We start from the raw sequence: 17,471 nt of genomic DNA, 5'->3' as shown, positions 1-17,471 counted from the left end.
TGGACCAGGTCCACTCGAGGAGCAGTCTCAGGTCGCACCTGATGAAGGTTACGAGCTACGTGACCGAAATATCGTGCAAGTACGACGCTGATATCCGGCAGGACACCCGACAACCCAAGATGTCATTAGATCGCCGGGAAAGCCTGAAGAGTTTCATAAATAGTTGCTCGTCTGACATTGAACTCAACAGAAGCAGCTTTCTGCGAAGTACCTCGATTTAACTTATCTAAAATTTCCAGTTTCTGCTGGAAGTCTAGCAGACATGATTCCGAACTGTAAAGGAAACTATAATTTCAAATACAGTATATAAAGCAGTGTTTAACTAAGCATTGTTGCGCACGATAATTCATTGTGCACGTGTTTTTGGATGTGCGCCGGATTACTAAGAAGCTGGACTACTGAGGGCCGGATTAGCGAGAGTCTAGTAATAAATCCCATGTTTTGCTTGTCAGTTAAAGAAGCCTCCTTATCCTCGAAATAATAATAATTATTATCCACATCTATTTCAGAATTATGATTTGGTTGTGAAATGTTAATGTAATTTTGAAACTGAGATAACAAAGGTCATTGTCAGGCATTTCGCCATTGTTCATACTTGTCAAACTATTATTGATCATGGTGATTTCTGAAGTTTTTAAATGGACTTAATTTAAGAAATTCCTTCCTGGAAATTATTTAGTAGTTAACTAGACCCAAGCAAACTCTTTTTTTTATTAAATTCATTCTTAGTAACAATAAGCTTTAGCTGCTGCTGCTGCATGCTACTGCGAATTGCTGTAAACCACTTGGAAAAAGGCAGTCATTTAAAGAGGTGAGTGCAAAACTTAGGTCCAAAACAGAGACACTGACACACCACAACATGTCGTGTACTATAATCCAATAAATTCCGATGCAAAAGTCAGATTCTGCATCACTTGTAAATTCTTATTCAAATACGCGGTCAGATAGCTTATCCAAATGTAAGTCTTAAGTTTTTCATGTAACCATCTGTTGAGGGCTTCAATGACAGTGAAACTGACGCACACAGTGTTACCGCAGGTTAGACTCCGATTACTAATAGCTCAGATTGCTTATCGAGTCCATTTTAACAGACGAACATAGGCTTTATTTGTTGTAGGTGCCTTACAATATATATAGGGTACACCATTTTAATCCATAATGGGCAATAACTTGGGAGAGAGAAACAGCAAAATGTTTTGGACAAACGTTGTAGGCGGCAAAGATGGATACGCACTGCTACTAACAGCAGTAATCTTGAACATGATTATCAAGGTGATTTGGAGATTTAAATGGGAACCCAAATATTGGATTTAACATTTGAAAAGAGTGGCAAATATTGCGTATAAAATGATACGTTATTCAAGGTCTTGGGAAGCTTGAGTCAGGATCAAATAAGCAAATATGTTTTTAGTTGTAGTAAAGATTAACTCGGAACAGAGGAAGGATACAAGGAAATACCATGTTAGATAAAAATTGAAAGGGGCATAAGGGGGGATGTATCACTGCCAATAATCAAGATCTTAACGGTAGTTATCGAAGGTTGTTCAAAAGTTGAATTGTTTTATGGAAACTCCTATTTGTGACGTCGGATTTGCAAAGAGCAAAGAGAGATTTAATATTTTAATTTTTAATTAACGTGTGTATTTGCAGAAATAAATGCGTCGCAACATATGAATGTTATTTTCACATGTGTGTGACAGAACTAGCATAAATCTGTGGGTTTTTTGGCTATAGCAACGGAGTACGCACAGAAAACTCCAACTTATTACGATAAGAAACTTTTATTAAGGTTCGTATAATTACAGAAAACACAAGAAAAACAATGTGGAAATTCACGACACGCGTAGTAGGCGGCCCACCACTAGAGAATCTCCAGTCTCCAAAGACCATTTACTCTGCACTTCGCCGGTGAAGTTACTGGCGGTTGACTGTCGCAACAGAGCCCCCCCCCCCCCCCCCACACACACAGGATGGTGATATGTGACGTGCGAGTGGACCCACGTGAAGTGTCCCCTATGCGGAGGACGAAGATGGATCCCTCGTGGAGCTGCAAGGAAAGCTCGTCGCGTGGGCACTCAGAGGCGTTGATTGAGATGCAAATTTCGTTGACAATGGATGTAGGGGGCACTAGGGGGGGGGGGGGGGAAGTAACTTAGTTCGGGAGAAACACTGGAACACTCTGGGGATGGGATGGGGTAATGTCACACGTAACGTGTGGTTGAGCCTGAGGTTGTGGATAGTCACACGCAGTGCCTGTGTGAAACGAGGGTAGAGTATCCTCATACAGGTGTAGGCTCGGTGCACATACGATCATGGTGGGGCGCAGGGGAGTAGGCGGTCTGTTTGAGGTCGGGGTCGACACCTGATGGAAGAACACTCGACTCGAGGCGGTGTGGTACAGGTTCCTCAATCGTCCAGGGCCGCACGGGATTAGCCGAGCGGTCTAAGGCGCTGCAGTCATGGACTGTGCGGCTGGTCCCGGCGGAGGTTCGAGTCCTCCCTCGGGCATGGGTGTGTGTGTGTTTGTCCTTAGGATAATTTAGGTTAAGTAGTGTGTAAGCTTAGGGACTGATGATCTTAGCAGTTAAGTCCCATAAGATTTGACACACATTTGAACATTTTTGATCGTCCAGGCTGGTTTCACGTGTTGGAGGGAAACTGTCTGCCAGCAGCCACCGACGTGGATGTCCATAGTATTGTCCGTGCGAGTCACTACTCGATGCGACCCAGAGTAAGGTGGCTGTAATGCCGGTTGACTGTGTCATCTCGTAACATAACAAACTTGTAAGAGTCCAGTGCCGAATGCTGGAATACCCAAGGACGGGTATGTGGTCGTGGAGGAGGCCTGCGGATCGTGGCTATGTGTGTCCGGACACTTTCATCTAGAGTGGGGAGGTCGGGTAAGTCAGCAATTGCTTTGTCATTGACGAACTCTGTGGGGAGAACTAGGGTCTCGCCATACAGGAGCTCTGCGAGTGAAGCCTGGAGGTCTGTCTTGTAACATAACCCAGGGAAGAACAACCGTGGCACATGAGTGCCGCTTTCAGAGTCCTGTGCCACCACTCAACCAGTCCATTGCTCTGAGGGTGGTAAGCCGTAGTGCAAAATCTATTCACCACACAGAGGATGCAGAGTTTGTTAAACAGCAGGTATTCAAACTGTCTTCGCTGGTCGGTGGTGATGGATGTAGGGCAGCCAAATCGAGCTATCCAGGAGGATACGAATGCGCTTGCTACGGAATGTGCTGTGATGTCCTGCAGGGGTATTGCCTGCACCCAACGTGTAACGCGGTCAATGACAGGATATACCTGAAACCATTAGACATGGGTAACAATCCTATGAGGTCCACATGTACGTGTTGGAAGTGGACTTTCGGGATGTCGAATTTACCTAGACTGGGTTGTGGGTGCCTGCCAACTTTGCTGCGCTGGCACTGTAAACAAGCATGAGCCCAAGTATGACAAACCCTCTTCACACCTGGCCACACGAAGTGTTCTGTAACCAGGTGTGTAGTAGCCTTAGCACCAGGATGTGCCAGGTTATGTAACGTAGTGAACACTTGGCGACGCAGCGCAGGGGGAACAATAGGCCGGGCGGTGCCCATGGATGTATCACACCACAGTGGTCTGGCCGAGCCCAGTAGGTTGCACGAAACGATCTGAAGGGAAGTATCTGGGTCCTGTCGGAGGTTGTGCAATTCGGTGTCAATGTCCTGTAAGTGGGAAAATCGTCGAAATTAATGGGGGACGAAATTGCAGTGATACGTGATAGGTAGTCAGCCACCACATTTTCTGAACCTCGAATGTAACGGATGTCTGTTGTGCATTGGCAAATTAAGTTCATTTGCCAAAACCTACGTGGGGGAGGTCAGCAGCGGGGTTACGGATAGCCTCCATGAGGGGGCGATGGTCTGTGAAAATTGTTATTTTCCTTCCTTCGATGTCTGTGCAGAAATATTTTACAGCTTCATAAACTGCAAGCATTTCTCTGTCAAATGCTGACCATTTACGTTGAGCTTTAGATAGTTTTTAGAAAAAAAAAAACGGATTGCTTGTGTCGTGTCATTGACATGTTGTTGGAGGACTGCACCGATTGCAAAATCACTTGCATCCACTGTAATAGAGATGCAGGCATCTGGCAAAGGGTGGGCAAGAGTGACACCATGTGCTAACGCTGATTTAAGGTCTTCAAAAGCTCTCACCATGTTGTCAGACCACTGTACTCGGCGACTGCCCGAGGTTTGTTTCCCGGCCAATGCATCAGTCAAAGGGGCTTCAATTACTGCCGCCATTGGCAGGTTACGACAGTAGAAATTGACAGTTCCTAAAAACCAGCTTAATTCACGAAATGACACTGGGAGAGGTAGATCAAAAACGCAGTCAACCCACTCCTGCGGGGGGCATATACCATCCAAGGAGACGGTGTACCCCAGAAAAGTGACAGCGGTGTTGTGACTTGTCATTATTGATCTTGACTCCGTTACATGTCAATAAGCCCTGTATCGTGGCCAGGTGGAGTTCATGTTTAGTATGTAATTGAGGTAGGCGTGACAATATGTGCAGCTAAACAGAAGTGAGTCTATAAAACGCTGCCAAGTTTGGGCCGCGTTTTTGAGACCATAAGGCATGTAGCAAAACTTGTACAGTCCTGAAGGTGTGATCACTTCTGTCTTGGAATGTCACTCTGTTCCATTGGTATCTGTAAATATGCCTTGCGGCAGTCCAAGACACTGAAGATGCGTGCTCCGCTAAGTACTTGCGCAAAGTCTTGTATTTAATTGTTAATACTGTCCGCGCTTTGAGGTGACGATAGTCGCCGCAGAGTCATACTGTGCCATCCTTTTGGGGACTAAATGTATGGGCGAGGACCAGTTACTGTCTGATCGGCGAACAATACTTGCCCGTAGAAGTTCCTCCACTGCGACTTTAGCAAGGCATAGTTTATGTGGTGGCTGTCGGCGTGCTTTATGGCGCACTGGTGGCCCATCTGTCGTGACAATTTTGTGTATCGTGCCATTTATGATAGCCTTCAGCTCAGCTGGCGAACTCGCTCAGGGTCTGTCATGAACGGGAATTCGTAGCACACAAGAGTCACTAACCTGTTGTGCTGGGGAGGCTGTCTGCATCGGTGGTGACAAAGTTCCACGAGGTGTGTCTCTGGCGTCTGATGGTGGTGGCGTTGACAGCCATTGTACGAGGCATCATGCCTCGGTGAGGACTTGTGTAGCCGACGATATGGCACAGTTCAGTTCAGCGTTGTGAGCACGGAGATCGTCGACTGCAGGGCGTTTGGGCTGGAGCTGGGCAATGGAAGTTGTGAGGCTGTCCGCTAGTGAAGAGCAGTCGATGGGAGCTATGTGTACTCGTCAGGAAGCTGAGGGGTTGGGGGGCCGATGAGGCAACTGAACATGCAATATGAGTGGACAAGGCGTGGTGCAATAATGCAGCCGACTGAGGATCTGGAGACAGTCCGAAGTGGAAAAGGAAGTCAATGCCTAATACTGGATCTTCGACGTCAGCCACGTAGAAGGACAAAGTGAACTGTTTGCCAGGTACGAGTTCAAAAGGTAACTTGGCCAAACCATTGACACGAAGTGGCGAATTATTTGTTGCTCGAAGGGACAGTTTGGTTGGTGTCGTGTCCTTTACAGAAAATGTGGGAGGTATGACACTAACGTCTGCCCGGTATCAATGAGAAAATATCGGCACGAACCTAAATCCAAGGCGTACAGCCTTCCTCGTGAGGTGGGGGATCTGACAGAATGCAACATCTGTGGGCGCCCCTGCATGTATCCGCAGGCCGTGGTGCCTACTGCGTGCGGCATTTGGGAACGTGCAGGGCAGGCGGCAGTTGCGAATGGCGTCCCTGAAAGTGGAGTGGAACCAGCATATGCCTGAGTCAGCTGTACTCGTCCCGCCAACCGAAGCGTCAGGATTGGGGAAGGCGGGGCGGGCAGGCGCTAGCCCGGTTGGGTTGGCGAGAGGCTGTTGCCGGCCCGCTGGTGGTTCCAGGTCTTGGCCACTAGATGGCTGCTGTTGTGTGTGCTGTCCGCGATACACATGCGCCCAACGGTGGAAATATAATCACAGGATTACCAACCTTGGCGGTATTAGGCACTGTGCTGCGCAGAGGGCGGTGGCTGTGTCGAATAATGGTGTATGCCTGGTCTGCCAACCGTACTTTATCCTTGAGTGACACTGCAGTATGTGGAAGCAAATGTAACTGTAGTTCTTGTGGTAGCTCCACCAACCACAATGCCCAGAGCGCTAAGTTGGGCAAGATCTCGGTACTGACCTGCACACGCAAGCGTCGCCACAGCTGTGAGGGTGTTCTGTCGCCTAAAGTCTCGTCGTAAATTATGTTGTGAATCGTATCAGCTGGCGGGCAAGAGAGGCGTTCGATGAGTAATGCGCGAGCAGAGGCATATTTGTTGCTCTTGGGTGGGTTCAGCAACAAGTCACTGATCAGATCAGGGTGGTTGTGCAGGTGGTTCACTAAACACACAAAACAAGTGCTGTCGTCCGCAATACCGTGTATGACCAACATGTTGTCCACCAAGGTAAACCACGTCACTGGGTTGTCTGGTTGTAACAGCGGCAGCTTTGGAAAATGACCGGGGCACAGTGCTTGCGGGGCTGTAGGAAAGGCACAAAACGTACAGGGATTCTGCACATTGTTCACTGGTGCAAACTGTGCCTCAGTGACGGGCGATGTGTTGCGTTGAATGTCCGTTAGCTGTGTACGCGAGACGTGGGTATCCAGTCCTCGTAGGCAGCGTATCTGTACGGCCACACGACGAGCAAGGCACGGCAGGCGCAGAAGTATCAACCGCCGATGCAGCCGAAATCTCGAGCAGAGGCGCGAGATCGTGATTGAGCGCCGAGTGACGGGGCGGAACCACGGCAGGTGCGTCGCCCGAGGTGTGCGCGGAGCGGCACGACGGATGGGCGTATAAATGGCCCGACACAGTTGGCGCTAGTGTCCCTTCAACCGGCGCAGAGGGGGACACATGAAACGGCGGGCCCCTCTGAGGAGGGGGCGGCCGTGCATGTGGACCCCGAAACCGGACAGCCGCGTGGTCCATGTTGTGCGGTTGAAACTCGGGCGAGGGGTTTCCGGGATCTTGTGCTGGAGGAGCATTCTGCGTAGAATGTCGTAGAATGTGTCCGCGACGATGTATACAGCGCCCGGTGTGGTATGCCAGCAGAGGTTAGAGTTGTCCGGCCAGGCGAGGCAAATACTGAGATACGAACATTCCCGGTGTATTAGTAGCACACGGGGTAAAGGGTTGCACTTCACAGTCTAATGTCCATTCTGCAGGTGCGGCGTCCTGCACTGCCGGTAAAACTGGAGGCTGCGACATTGTCTATTGGCGCGAAACCGGTGCTACACTGTGAGTGAATGCAGCGTATTTTCATGACTCGGGGTCACCAATGCGGTTTTATTTTGGCTATAGCGACGGACCACGCACAGAAAACTCCAACTCATTACGATAAGACACTTTTATTAAAGTTCATATAATTACAGAAAACACAAGAAAAGAATGTGGAAATTCATGACAAACGTATCACTCAGTCGAGTAGACTAGCACTGGCAAAAAGGGGACATCTAGCCACGAGAAGTCTACTACCATCAAACATAGCCCTTAATTTGAGGAACCAATTTCTGAGAATGTACGTTTGGAGCACAGCATTGTATGGTAGTGAAACATGGGCTGCAGGAAAACCAAAACTGAAGAGAATCGAGGCATTTGAGATATGGTGCTACAGAAGAGTGTCAAAAAGTAGGTGGATTTATAAAGTAAGGAATGAGGAGGTTCTCAGCAGAATTGGTAAGGAAAGCAATAAATAGGAAACACTGACAAGAAGGGACAGGGTGATATGACATCAGCTAAGTCATCAGACAACAACTTCTATGGTACTAGACACAGCTGTAGAGAGCGAAAACTGTAAATGAAATGGAGGAGGAGAAGGAGGAGGAGGAGGGAGGGGGAGGGGAGGGGGGGAATAATGATGATAATCCAGCATACAGTGTGTTTTGAATCAGCATGTTTTGGAGTCGATGTCAGCAACAGTTCCTTTTGAAAAGTTACAATTTTTGTACTGGGGTTTGTGAAGATTTCAATTAACTTCATTGTATTGCCCTCTACCATAGAAAAATTTGGCATTGACATTGATTACCAATTGAAAGAGCTATTCAAAGTCATGTGCAAGGGGCTCTTCTATGTCTCGATACAGTTGAATCCTCTCCCTGACATCAACACCTATGTACAAAATTTAGATTGTTCCAGATGTAAACATTACCAAACTATCAGTTTAATAAGTCACAGCTGCAAAATACTAACGCGAATTCTTTACAGACAAATGTAAAAATTGGTAGAAGCCAACCTCGGGGAAGATCAGTTTGGATTCCATAGATATGTTGGGACACGTGAGGCAATACTGACCTTATGACTTATCTTAGAAGAAAGATTAAGGAAAGGCAAACCTATGTTTCTAGCATTTGTAGACTTAGAGAAAGCTTTTGACAATGTTGACTGGAATACTCTCTTTCAAATTCTGAAGGTGGCAAGGGTAAAATACAGGGAGCGAAAGGCTATTTACAATTTGTACAGAAACCAGATGGCTATTATAAGAGTCAAGGGACATGAAAGGGAAGCAGTGGTTGGGAAGGGAGTGAGACAGGGTTGTAGTCTCTCCCCAATGTTATTCAATCTGTATATTGAGCAAGTATTACAGGAAACAAAAGAAAAATTTGGAGTTAAAATCCATGGAGAAGAAATAAAAACTTTGAGGTTCGCCGATGACATTGTAATTCTGTCAGAGACAGCAAAGGTCTTGGAAGATCAGTTGAAAGGAATGGATAGTGCCTTGAAAAGAGGATATAAGATGAACATCAACAAAAGCAAAACGAGGATAATGAAATGTAGTCAAATTAAGTCGGGCGATGCAGAGGGAATTAGATTAGGAAATGAGACACTTAAAGTAGTAAAGGAGTTTTGCTATTTGGGGAGCAAAATAACTGATGATGGTCGAAGTAGAGAGGATATAAAATGTAGACTTGCAATGGCAAGGAAAGCATTTCTGAAGAAGAGAAATTTGTTAACACCAGGTATAGATTTAAGTGACAGGAAGTTGTTTCTGAAAGTATTTGTATGGGATGTAGCCATGTATGGAAGTGAAACATGGACGATAAGTAGTTTAGATGAGAAGATAATAGAAGCTTTCGATATGTGGTGTTATAGAAGAATGCTGAAGATTAGATGGGTAGATCACATAACTGAGGAGGAGGTATTGAATAGAATTGGGGAGAAGAGAAGTTTGTGGCACAACTTGACAAGAAGAAGGGACCGGTTGGTAGGACATGTTCTGAGGCATCAAGGGATCACAAATTTAGCATTGGAGGGCAGCGTGGAGGGTAAAAATCGTAGAGGGAGACCAAGAGATGAATACACTAAGCAGATTCAGAAGGGTGTAGTTTGCAGTAGGTACTGGGAGATGAAAAAGCTAGCACAGGATCGAGTAGCATGGAGAGCTGCATCAAACCAGTCTCAGGACTGAAGACCACAACAACAACAACAACAACAACAACAACTGGAGCAGTCTGCACTGTGCTCTCATAACAAAAGTTATGGACGTGTCCCACACATTGCACTGTGGAGAAGACAAGGCTAATAAAATACTAATGTTTATGAAAGTGGCTGCCTGAGTGGCATTTTTATAACTGAACAAAGCGATTTGTAAACTAGCGCATCCGATGGGTGGGGGGGGGGGGGGGGGGGGGGGGGGGCCTCACACAAAATCTCTTCAAAACCACGTTTCGCTCAATATGATAATTAACCTTAGAGATATGAACTCATTTGTGGCTGAGTTTCAAAATATGAAGTTTGTATTGTGAACATACAGTCCACATCCTGCTGCCATGAATGTCAAAGTGGCACTTGCACAAGCAAGACTTGAATGGTAATGCATTGGCTATTTTTAGTCAAGCTAATGAGGTTTAAAATTATGTTGAGAGAAACTGACTTTCATTTAGTCACAAATGCCTTCCCAAATCAACACAAATATTACAGATGTCTTCACATAGTAAATTATAAATTCAGTCCTTATCCAAACGCCCTTCTTGTTATTCTCATAAGTAGGGACCGGATTATATGCATTTGCATGTTGCATATGCATTTCTATATTTGGTTCCCTTTCACCAGTTATTGCATATTGTAACTATGTTTACAATATTTTAAGAATTTAAATGGGCGGTCTCTAGCTTGATCTAGTTTTAATGCCTCAGATTGACCGCAACCTAGAACTGCGTGCAATCGCTAACTGAGAGGCCACTGCCTAGTGAAATCATTACAGAAGAGGAACAGGAACAAGCAGACAGAGTCAACACTCCTGCGCCTGCACCTCCAGTCAATCCCCGCTACTGTCACACCGTACGTATCGGCAACAGTTACAGATTTTAGTCGTGTGTCCATTGTTTCAGTTTAGCTTTCTATTTACTTCTAAACAGTTAAACGCGTTTACGACGTGTAATGTGTAAAGTGTTGTGCACCGTGCCATCCGAAAAAAAAGAAATGTCGTGTTGTGGATAGCTGACTATCCTGGAACATTTACATATGGTGCAGTTGTTTTATATTGCCAAGTTTGCGAAAAAAATATTTTGTGCAAAAAATAATTTCAAATAAACCAGCGTGTCAAGACAAGCCTTCATATCGCAGGAACGGAGTAGAAAGGACCACGACAACAACTTCTGACAACAACAAGTTGCAGTACAGGAACTTGTCCAAAGGTACTAAAAAAAATCAGTTTAACATGGATCTACGAGGAGCATTCATTGCAAGCAATATTCCTCTTCACAAATTTACAAACCCTATCCTCAAAGGCTTCCTGCAAAAATATTGCTTAAATCAAAATATACCAGACAAATCACCATTGCGTAAAAATTACATACTGACAATTTATGCAAATGTTCTGGAAGAAATATGCAATGAACTAAGGGACAGCATTATCTGGATTTCAGCTGACTTGGTACTTTAAAAGAAGAGTCTTCTTCCTGCCCTGCAAAGAATTTGAAAAGTAAATCATTCTATGATTGCCAGATCTATAAATGAGGGTATTAGAAAAATATTTCCTGAATCTTCTGCGTATGAAAGGGTGTTGTGTTTATTTCAGATGCTGCTCCTTATATGACTAAAGCAGGAAAGCCTTCCAAATATTTTATCTTAATTTGATTCATGTGACATGCTTGCCTCGTGGAGTACGTCATCTTGCTGAAGAAGTAGGTTCCGCGTTTGTGAATGACAATAAACTGATTTTACCCACAAAGAAAGTGTTTCTAAAGGTTCCTGCTTGCATCAAGACCTACAAGAAAAACTAGCAAATGTGCCTTTACCTGCCGAATCAGTGGTAACTTGTTGGAGTACGTGAGCCAAAGCTATGTTATTTCACAATGAACATTTCAAGGCCATTAGAGGGGTAATAAATGACTTGGATAGTGCAGGGGCTTTGACAGTTTGCCAATGCAAGGAAGCTTTTAATGATTCCAGTATTAAAAAAGACATTGCTGTGATTAGCACTCATTTTTCCCATATCCTGCAAGTATTAAAAAGTCTGAAACTCAAGGTTTGGTATTGAATGAATCTATTCAGTTAATGAATAAAATTATTCTAGTGAACTCGTCCACCTGGAGGTATTCCCAAGAAAACTGAAAGAAAAGCTTAAAAACATTTTAAACAATAACCCAGGCTTTTAACCTTTGTGCCAAATTGATAGCTTTATTAATGGGACAGGTCAATTTACAAGAAACAATAAGTGCCAACATAGCACCCAAATTCAAACACTGCCCAGTTACCTCAGTTGATGCAGAATGGCCCTTTTTTGCTAATAAAAGAGTTTTGAGTGATCGAAGACACAGTCTGACTACCGAATATTTAAAACAGTGCTTGGTCGTTTATGTTTACAATACTAGAAAAATGTAAAATAAATTGTAATTGATGCTTTGGTCCAATAGTATTAATTAAAAGTTGATGCTGTTCAAAAAATTCATGACTGTATGTATGTTTGTTTGTTTTTTTAAATAATAAAATATTACGGAGTTTTTGAGCACGCCCCTCTGTGAGTGATATATCTCGAAGTTGGTCCCGTGCATATCAATTGTTTTGCTGCGACTCGAACTCGCATCACATCTGCTTGTTACCAACAACAATAGCAAAGAAGAAACAAATCTTAAAACATGGTATGCATCCCCATTTGACAAATTTTTAGAAAATAATCCCAGAAAGTATTCAGAAAATGATATCAGCATTCCAAATATACCAATTTTTCATGAGGCCAGCACTCTTCCTCATAATTGATATGCACAAATTCGACTTCGAGATATAATGCACACAGTATTACCACGTATTTTTATTATTTGATCTTGGATATTTCGAAACTTTTCATGCATATTTTAAGGGTTTTATGATGCGTATAACCCAGTCTCTATTCATAAGCAAAACATCACAACTATTATTTTAAGGCTATATTTTTTACACAAGTTTCAAGATAGTCTTCCTCATCTTAAAATGTGTATACAAAGTCTAAAAATTACAGATATGATCATACATGCCGCTTACAACATTTAATCAATGTCCTCTGTGTCTGCCTAAAAGTTCTTTCCCTGAAGTTTAAACTCTTGTCCATGTAGCACTTGCAAATAAATCTGTTACTGGTATACATTGCAATGAGGCATCAAATTGATACGCTTTCCACTGCCTCCCCCCCTGCCCCCCCCCCCCCCCCCAAAAAAGAAAGGGTTACAGCATCAAGCAGCACTACCAAGTGCAAGGCCAATGCAGTTTTCTTACAACATACACACGGGACCTTGGAAGACAATTAATTTGTAAACCACCAAATCTATTACAAATAATTTATTACAAAAAATTACAGTTTTACAAAAACTAATCTCTCGTCACGCATATATTACATTAAAGCCATGGATGCCATGCAGGGTCTGTACGACAAAGGTTATTGTAGTCCATCGCAGTATTGACCAAGCTACTTGCCTGAAACAAAATTAAGACAAAATTGTAAATTTTTTCACTAAAATTAACAAAAGCTGCTATAATATATGATTTCAATAATGAATTAGTGTTTCAATAAAGAAGTTAAGAAATTTAATAAAAACATTTACAAAGTTTGATAAAAAAAACTGCATTTGTTGAATGAGTGTTTAACAGGAATATGTGGTTGCAATCATGATGGTAAAGCTTAAAAGGTGATGCCAAGACATAGACTTTGTTGTGTATGAATGACAGTAAAATGGGACACATGAGGCTACTGTTTACTTCAGAGTCATAAATAAGAAATCAGGGGCAACAGTTAATAATGATGACACATATAAAGTCTTTTTTTTCGTGAATAAATAAATAAATCTAGAAACAAAGTAGATGGTTAAATGTGTCCATTTAAAATAATGTTCTAATGAATCGTCATACCTTGCTTTCTATACCATCGAAGTTAGCAAGGCAATTAACCCTCGACATAATTGCTGCGACTGCACGATTCACCATGACGATCAATGTATCACCCTTCACTTCCTCAGGTACAGAGTTTGGTAAAATTTCTTGTTTGGTATCGTCTTGTTTCTGCAACACAGCAAGTAAAGCAAACAATGTATGTTAGCATAGTAAATTTCATGATCTGAAATTATTAAGCCCTTAACTCTTTTTGATATATTATTATGCTAAGTCAACTAACAAAAAGTAGTTGTTTTATGCATCCAGTAAATAAATTAAAATTAATCTGAAAGTTTTATTTTTGCAATGTCTACAGGTTGATAAGTATTTAAAACCTACAAACTCTGGGAGGTTGTAGGGGATATCAAAACAAATATTTTTACCTAATGTCATTTTTTCCTATGATGATTATTTAAACCGGTGGAAACCATATTACACTCTTCAATTTTTAGAGACCGTGTTACGATCTTCAGGTGTTAGAGGGCGTATTACGCTTTTCAGTTGTAGGCAACTGCTGTCCATCAGTGTAGTAGTGCATTGTCTCTGCTAACTAATGGAGTGATACATCTGGAGTGAGTACACTGATATGATTGGTGCGTACTACGTAGCGCACCACAATGGACGAACTGCACAGCGGGTTTATGAACAACAATATCTTAATCACCATATCCCTCATCATACGACCTTTGCTACTGTGTACCAACGTCTGCGTGAGACCGGGGCATTTAGCAGATTACCTGGACAGGGCGTTGTCGCATGGTAAGAACACTGCAATTTGAGGAAGCTCTCTTGCAGCATGTGGAGTGGGATCCTTCAATCAGCACTCGCGCAATTGCACGTAACATGGGGATGAATCAGACGAATGTAAGAACAGTCCTTCGAGAGCAATTGTTACGTCCATTTCAACAACCTTGCACCAGTTCCACCAGTGGCACCTGCAACAGTGTGAAATGCATCCTACATTTCCACCCTCTGTGTTGTTTACCGGTGAAGCAACATTCGGGCATGACGGAGTCTTCAACACGCACAATTCGCATGTTTGGAGTGAGGACAACCCACATGCCACATTTACTAGCACTCGGCAAGTGCGGTTCTTCATTAATGTGTGGCTCGGTGTTGTTGGGGACTGTTTAATTGGGCCATATCTGCTACCCACGCCATTAAATGGCAGGCACTATTACAATTTTCTCGCCAGAGCATTGCCAGAATTGCTAGAAGACGTCCCCGCTCCCTACAAGACAAAGCATGTGGTTTCCAACATGACAGGGCGCCGGCACATTTCAGTCATAATGTGCGCCGATTCCTGGACCGACAGTTCCCAGAAACGTGGATTGGCAGAGGTGGTCCTGTACCATGGCCAGCTCGATTGCCAGATATGCCCCCTCTGGACTTTTTTTGGGTTGGCAGAGATGCACAACCTTGTTTACACAACTCCTGTTGCATCTGAAGACGATCTTGTTGCCCGGACAGCAGCAGCAGCAGCAGCAGCAGCAGGAACAATTCAGGATGCTCCTGGGGTTTTTGCCCGTGTCAGACAGAACATAATCCGACAGTGTAACCTTTGTTTACGTGTCAATGGAGGCATTTTTGAAAATCTACTGTAATTGCAATTGGGTTGTGTTAATGTGTTGTCTCTTGGTCATAAAAAATGGAAAAGTGTTAGTTGGTTTAATTAATTTGCCACCAGAGAAATCTTCCTCTACCAGTTTAAATACTCCTCATAGGAATAAATGACATTAGGGAAAAATATTTGTTTTGATGTCCTCTACAACCTCCCAGAGTTTTTTGGTTTAAATACTTTTCACCCTGTATAACCAGGAGTGAAAACAGATCTTTACTTTGTAATCATCCCCTCCAGGAGAGTTGGCGCATGTTTTAAATGCAAAGTGTGGTTGTGGGGAATGGAGGTCATCTTGCCACCTCCATAGCAATATAAACAAATAAAAACCACAAATCTTACAGCCTGTAATGACGTTCTTGTCCATGAAATACCTCCTCGAGATACATACACAGTGCTCCAGTGCCACACTACAGGAATGTAGCTGAGTTGCACACAAGCTATAGCACTTAGATCTCACTGCATATTTAGTGTTTCAGAATATCACAAAGTGTTTCAGAATATCAAAACCAAATTTGTTTCTAACCTTTTGCATTGAAGCTGTAGCCCTACATTAATGTTCTAGATGATATGTTGGTTTACTGTGATACACAATCAGGCTGAAAATAAAAATGCTGTTACAACATTATAATGTTGTCAGAAAGTATTTACACGACAGGAATGTGCCAAGAACTGCAGGTGATCCCTTCGGACTTTTGCTGTGTGACACTGTAGATGGAATTTTACAATTTGATGAATGCGGGCACACTCTAATCACTGTGACTCTCAGCTGTTTTGGGCAACATGTTATGGCATGAACCAAACTACTTGAACATTTATTGGTAGAAAACATTCTATTAATTTGGAGTAAAATTTCCTTTGAAAACCTAACTGCATGGTTTCAATATAATGGAAGGAAAAATTCCACGTGGGAAAAATTATATATAAAAACAAAGATGAGGTGACTTACCGAACAAAAGCGCTGGGAGGTCGATAGACATACAAACAAACACAAAGACATACAAACAAACACAAACATACACACAAAATTCAAGCTTTCGCAACAAACTGTTGCCTCATCAGGAAAGAGGGAAAAATACAATGTGTGTATGTTTGTGTTTGTTTGTATGTCTATCGACCTGCCAGCGCTTTTGTTCGGTAAGTCACCTCATCTTTGTTTTTATATATAACTGCATGGTTTGTAAGACATGTACCACAGGTGTATTAATTCAGGTGCGAAAAATAGTGTAGCTGTTATAATCATGGTTCAACAGCCAACTTGACAGTTGCTACGTATCTTGACTGGTGGATGGTAGACCTTCACTTGATGTTTCTTCAAAATACCAGTAATGATAAAAAAAAAAAAAAAAGTAAAAAAATAAAAAATTGTCATGCATGAAGGGTTGCCATATATCTTTATAGCATCTCTTTCCTCTCCTGGGGTTCGTCGGTCTGGTGTTTCGAGTCTGATGTAGGTGTCCATTTCTCCTGTATACAACTTCCTGGTGTGTGCCAGCTCATTCAGGGTGTTCCTAGAATCAAACCTGTAAACTAAAATTTTAAGAGGGCTCACAGTCTACAAAAGATGGAGGCAGCTGGATACCTGTGACTTTTAATCTGTGTAGGTGGTCCTACAGTAAATCCTCATTCCCGCTCTTCTCAAACGTCATACTAGTTACGTAGCTTCAACATTTCAATGGAAAAACAAGCCACTGAGGTCCATCTCTAACTCACGTTGACAACAGCTGGAAATTCAATAAACATATACAATGCTGACTGGTCGCTAACAACAGATCTCAGGTGTTCCAAAAAAATTTTGTACTGAATCTAATACTCTTTATTGCGTGTTTCGGGTGTGGCCCATCATGAGAAAATCTGTTAAAAAATACAAACATCATGAGCACAAAAATACTTCACGACCAACACACTAAGACAAAACAAGTGACAGACAGATTTGTGGAGTATGTGCCATTTTATGTTATAAGAAAATTGCATGAGCACTGACATATAATGTACGAGATTTCACAGAGAAAACAGTCAAGTGAACATGAAAACTAAAGTGAACATGAACAAATCATGCTAAGCAGAGTGAAGTAAACTAAAAGCCCGCCAGATGGAGTGATGAACTTGGTGCTCATAACAAAGTAAAAAACAAGAACAATTACACAAAGTAACAAAAAGGCTCCAGTTAGCTTTGTGTAACAATGTATATCATCAAAAATCACAGCACACAGGGTCTCAGTGCCACACTGCCGGAATGTACCCATTTAGTACATTAAAATACATATGTATTAAATGGCAAAACAAATCATATCAGTAGCTTACACAGACTACATGATTCAACCTAGAGCCATGTGATACAAGGTATGGACGAAAGAG

The 17,471-nt window shown here is 42.9% G+C and overlaps 1 protein-coding gene across 1 annotated transcript in view; it reads right to left on the bottom strand.

The window, feature by feature from the left end:
• Positions 1-12,892: 12,892 nt before the first annotated feature.
• The window catches only part of LOC126419578 (transformation/transcription domain-associated protein), a 435,226-nt gene continuing 430,647 nt past the window's right edge, over positions 12,893-17,471 (bottom strand). The window contains exons 67-68 of the mRNA XM_050086768.1: positions 13,475-13,624; positions 12,893-13,042 (exon numbers count right to left, since the gene is read on the bottom strand). Of these exons, the coding sequence (XP_049942725.1) occupies positions 12,965-13,042; positions 13,475-13,624 (228 nt within the window). The 3' untranslated portion in view covers positions 12,893-12,964. The remainder of the gene's footprint in view (positions 13,043-13,474; positions 13,625-17,471) is intronic.

Source organism: Schistocerca serialis, chromosome 1 (genome assembly GCF_023864345.2).
Source record: "Schistocerca serialis cubense isolate TAMUIC-IGC-003099 chromosome 1, iqSchSeri2.2, whole genome shotgun sequence".
Taxonomy (NCBI): domain Eukaryota; kingdom Metazoa; phylum Arthropoda; class Insecta; order Orthoptera; family Acrididae; genus Schistocerca; species Schistocerca serialis.
The sequence above is the reverse complement of the archived record's forward strand: the minus strand, read 5'-3'. Positions and strand labels throughout refer to the sequence as shown.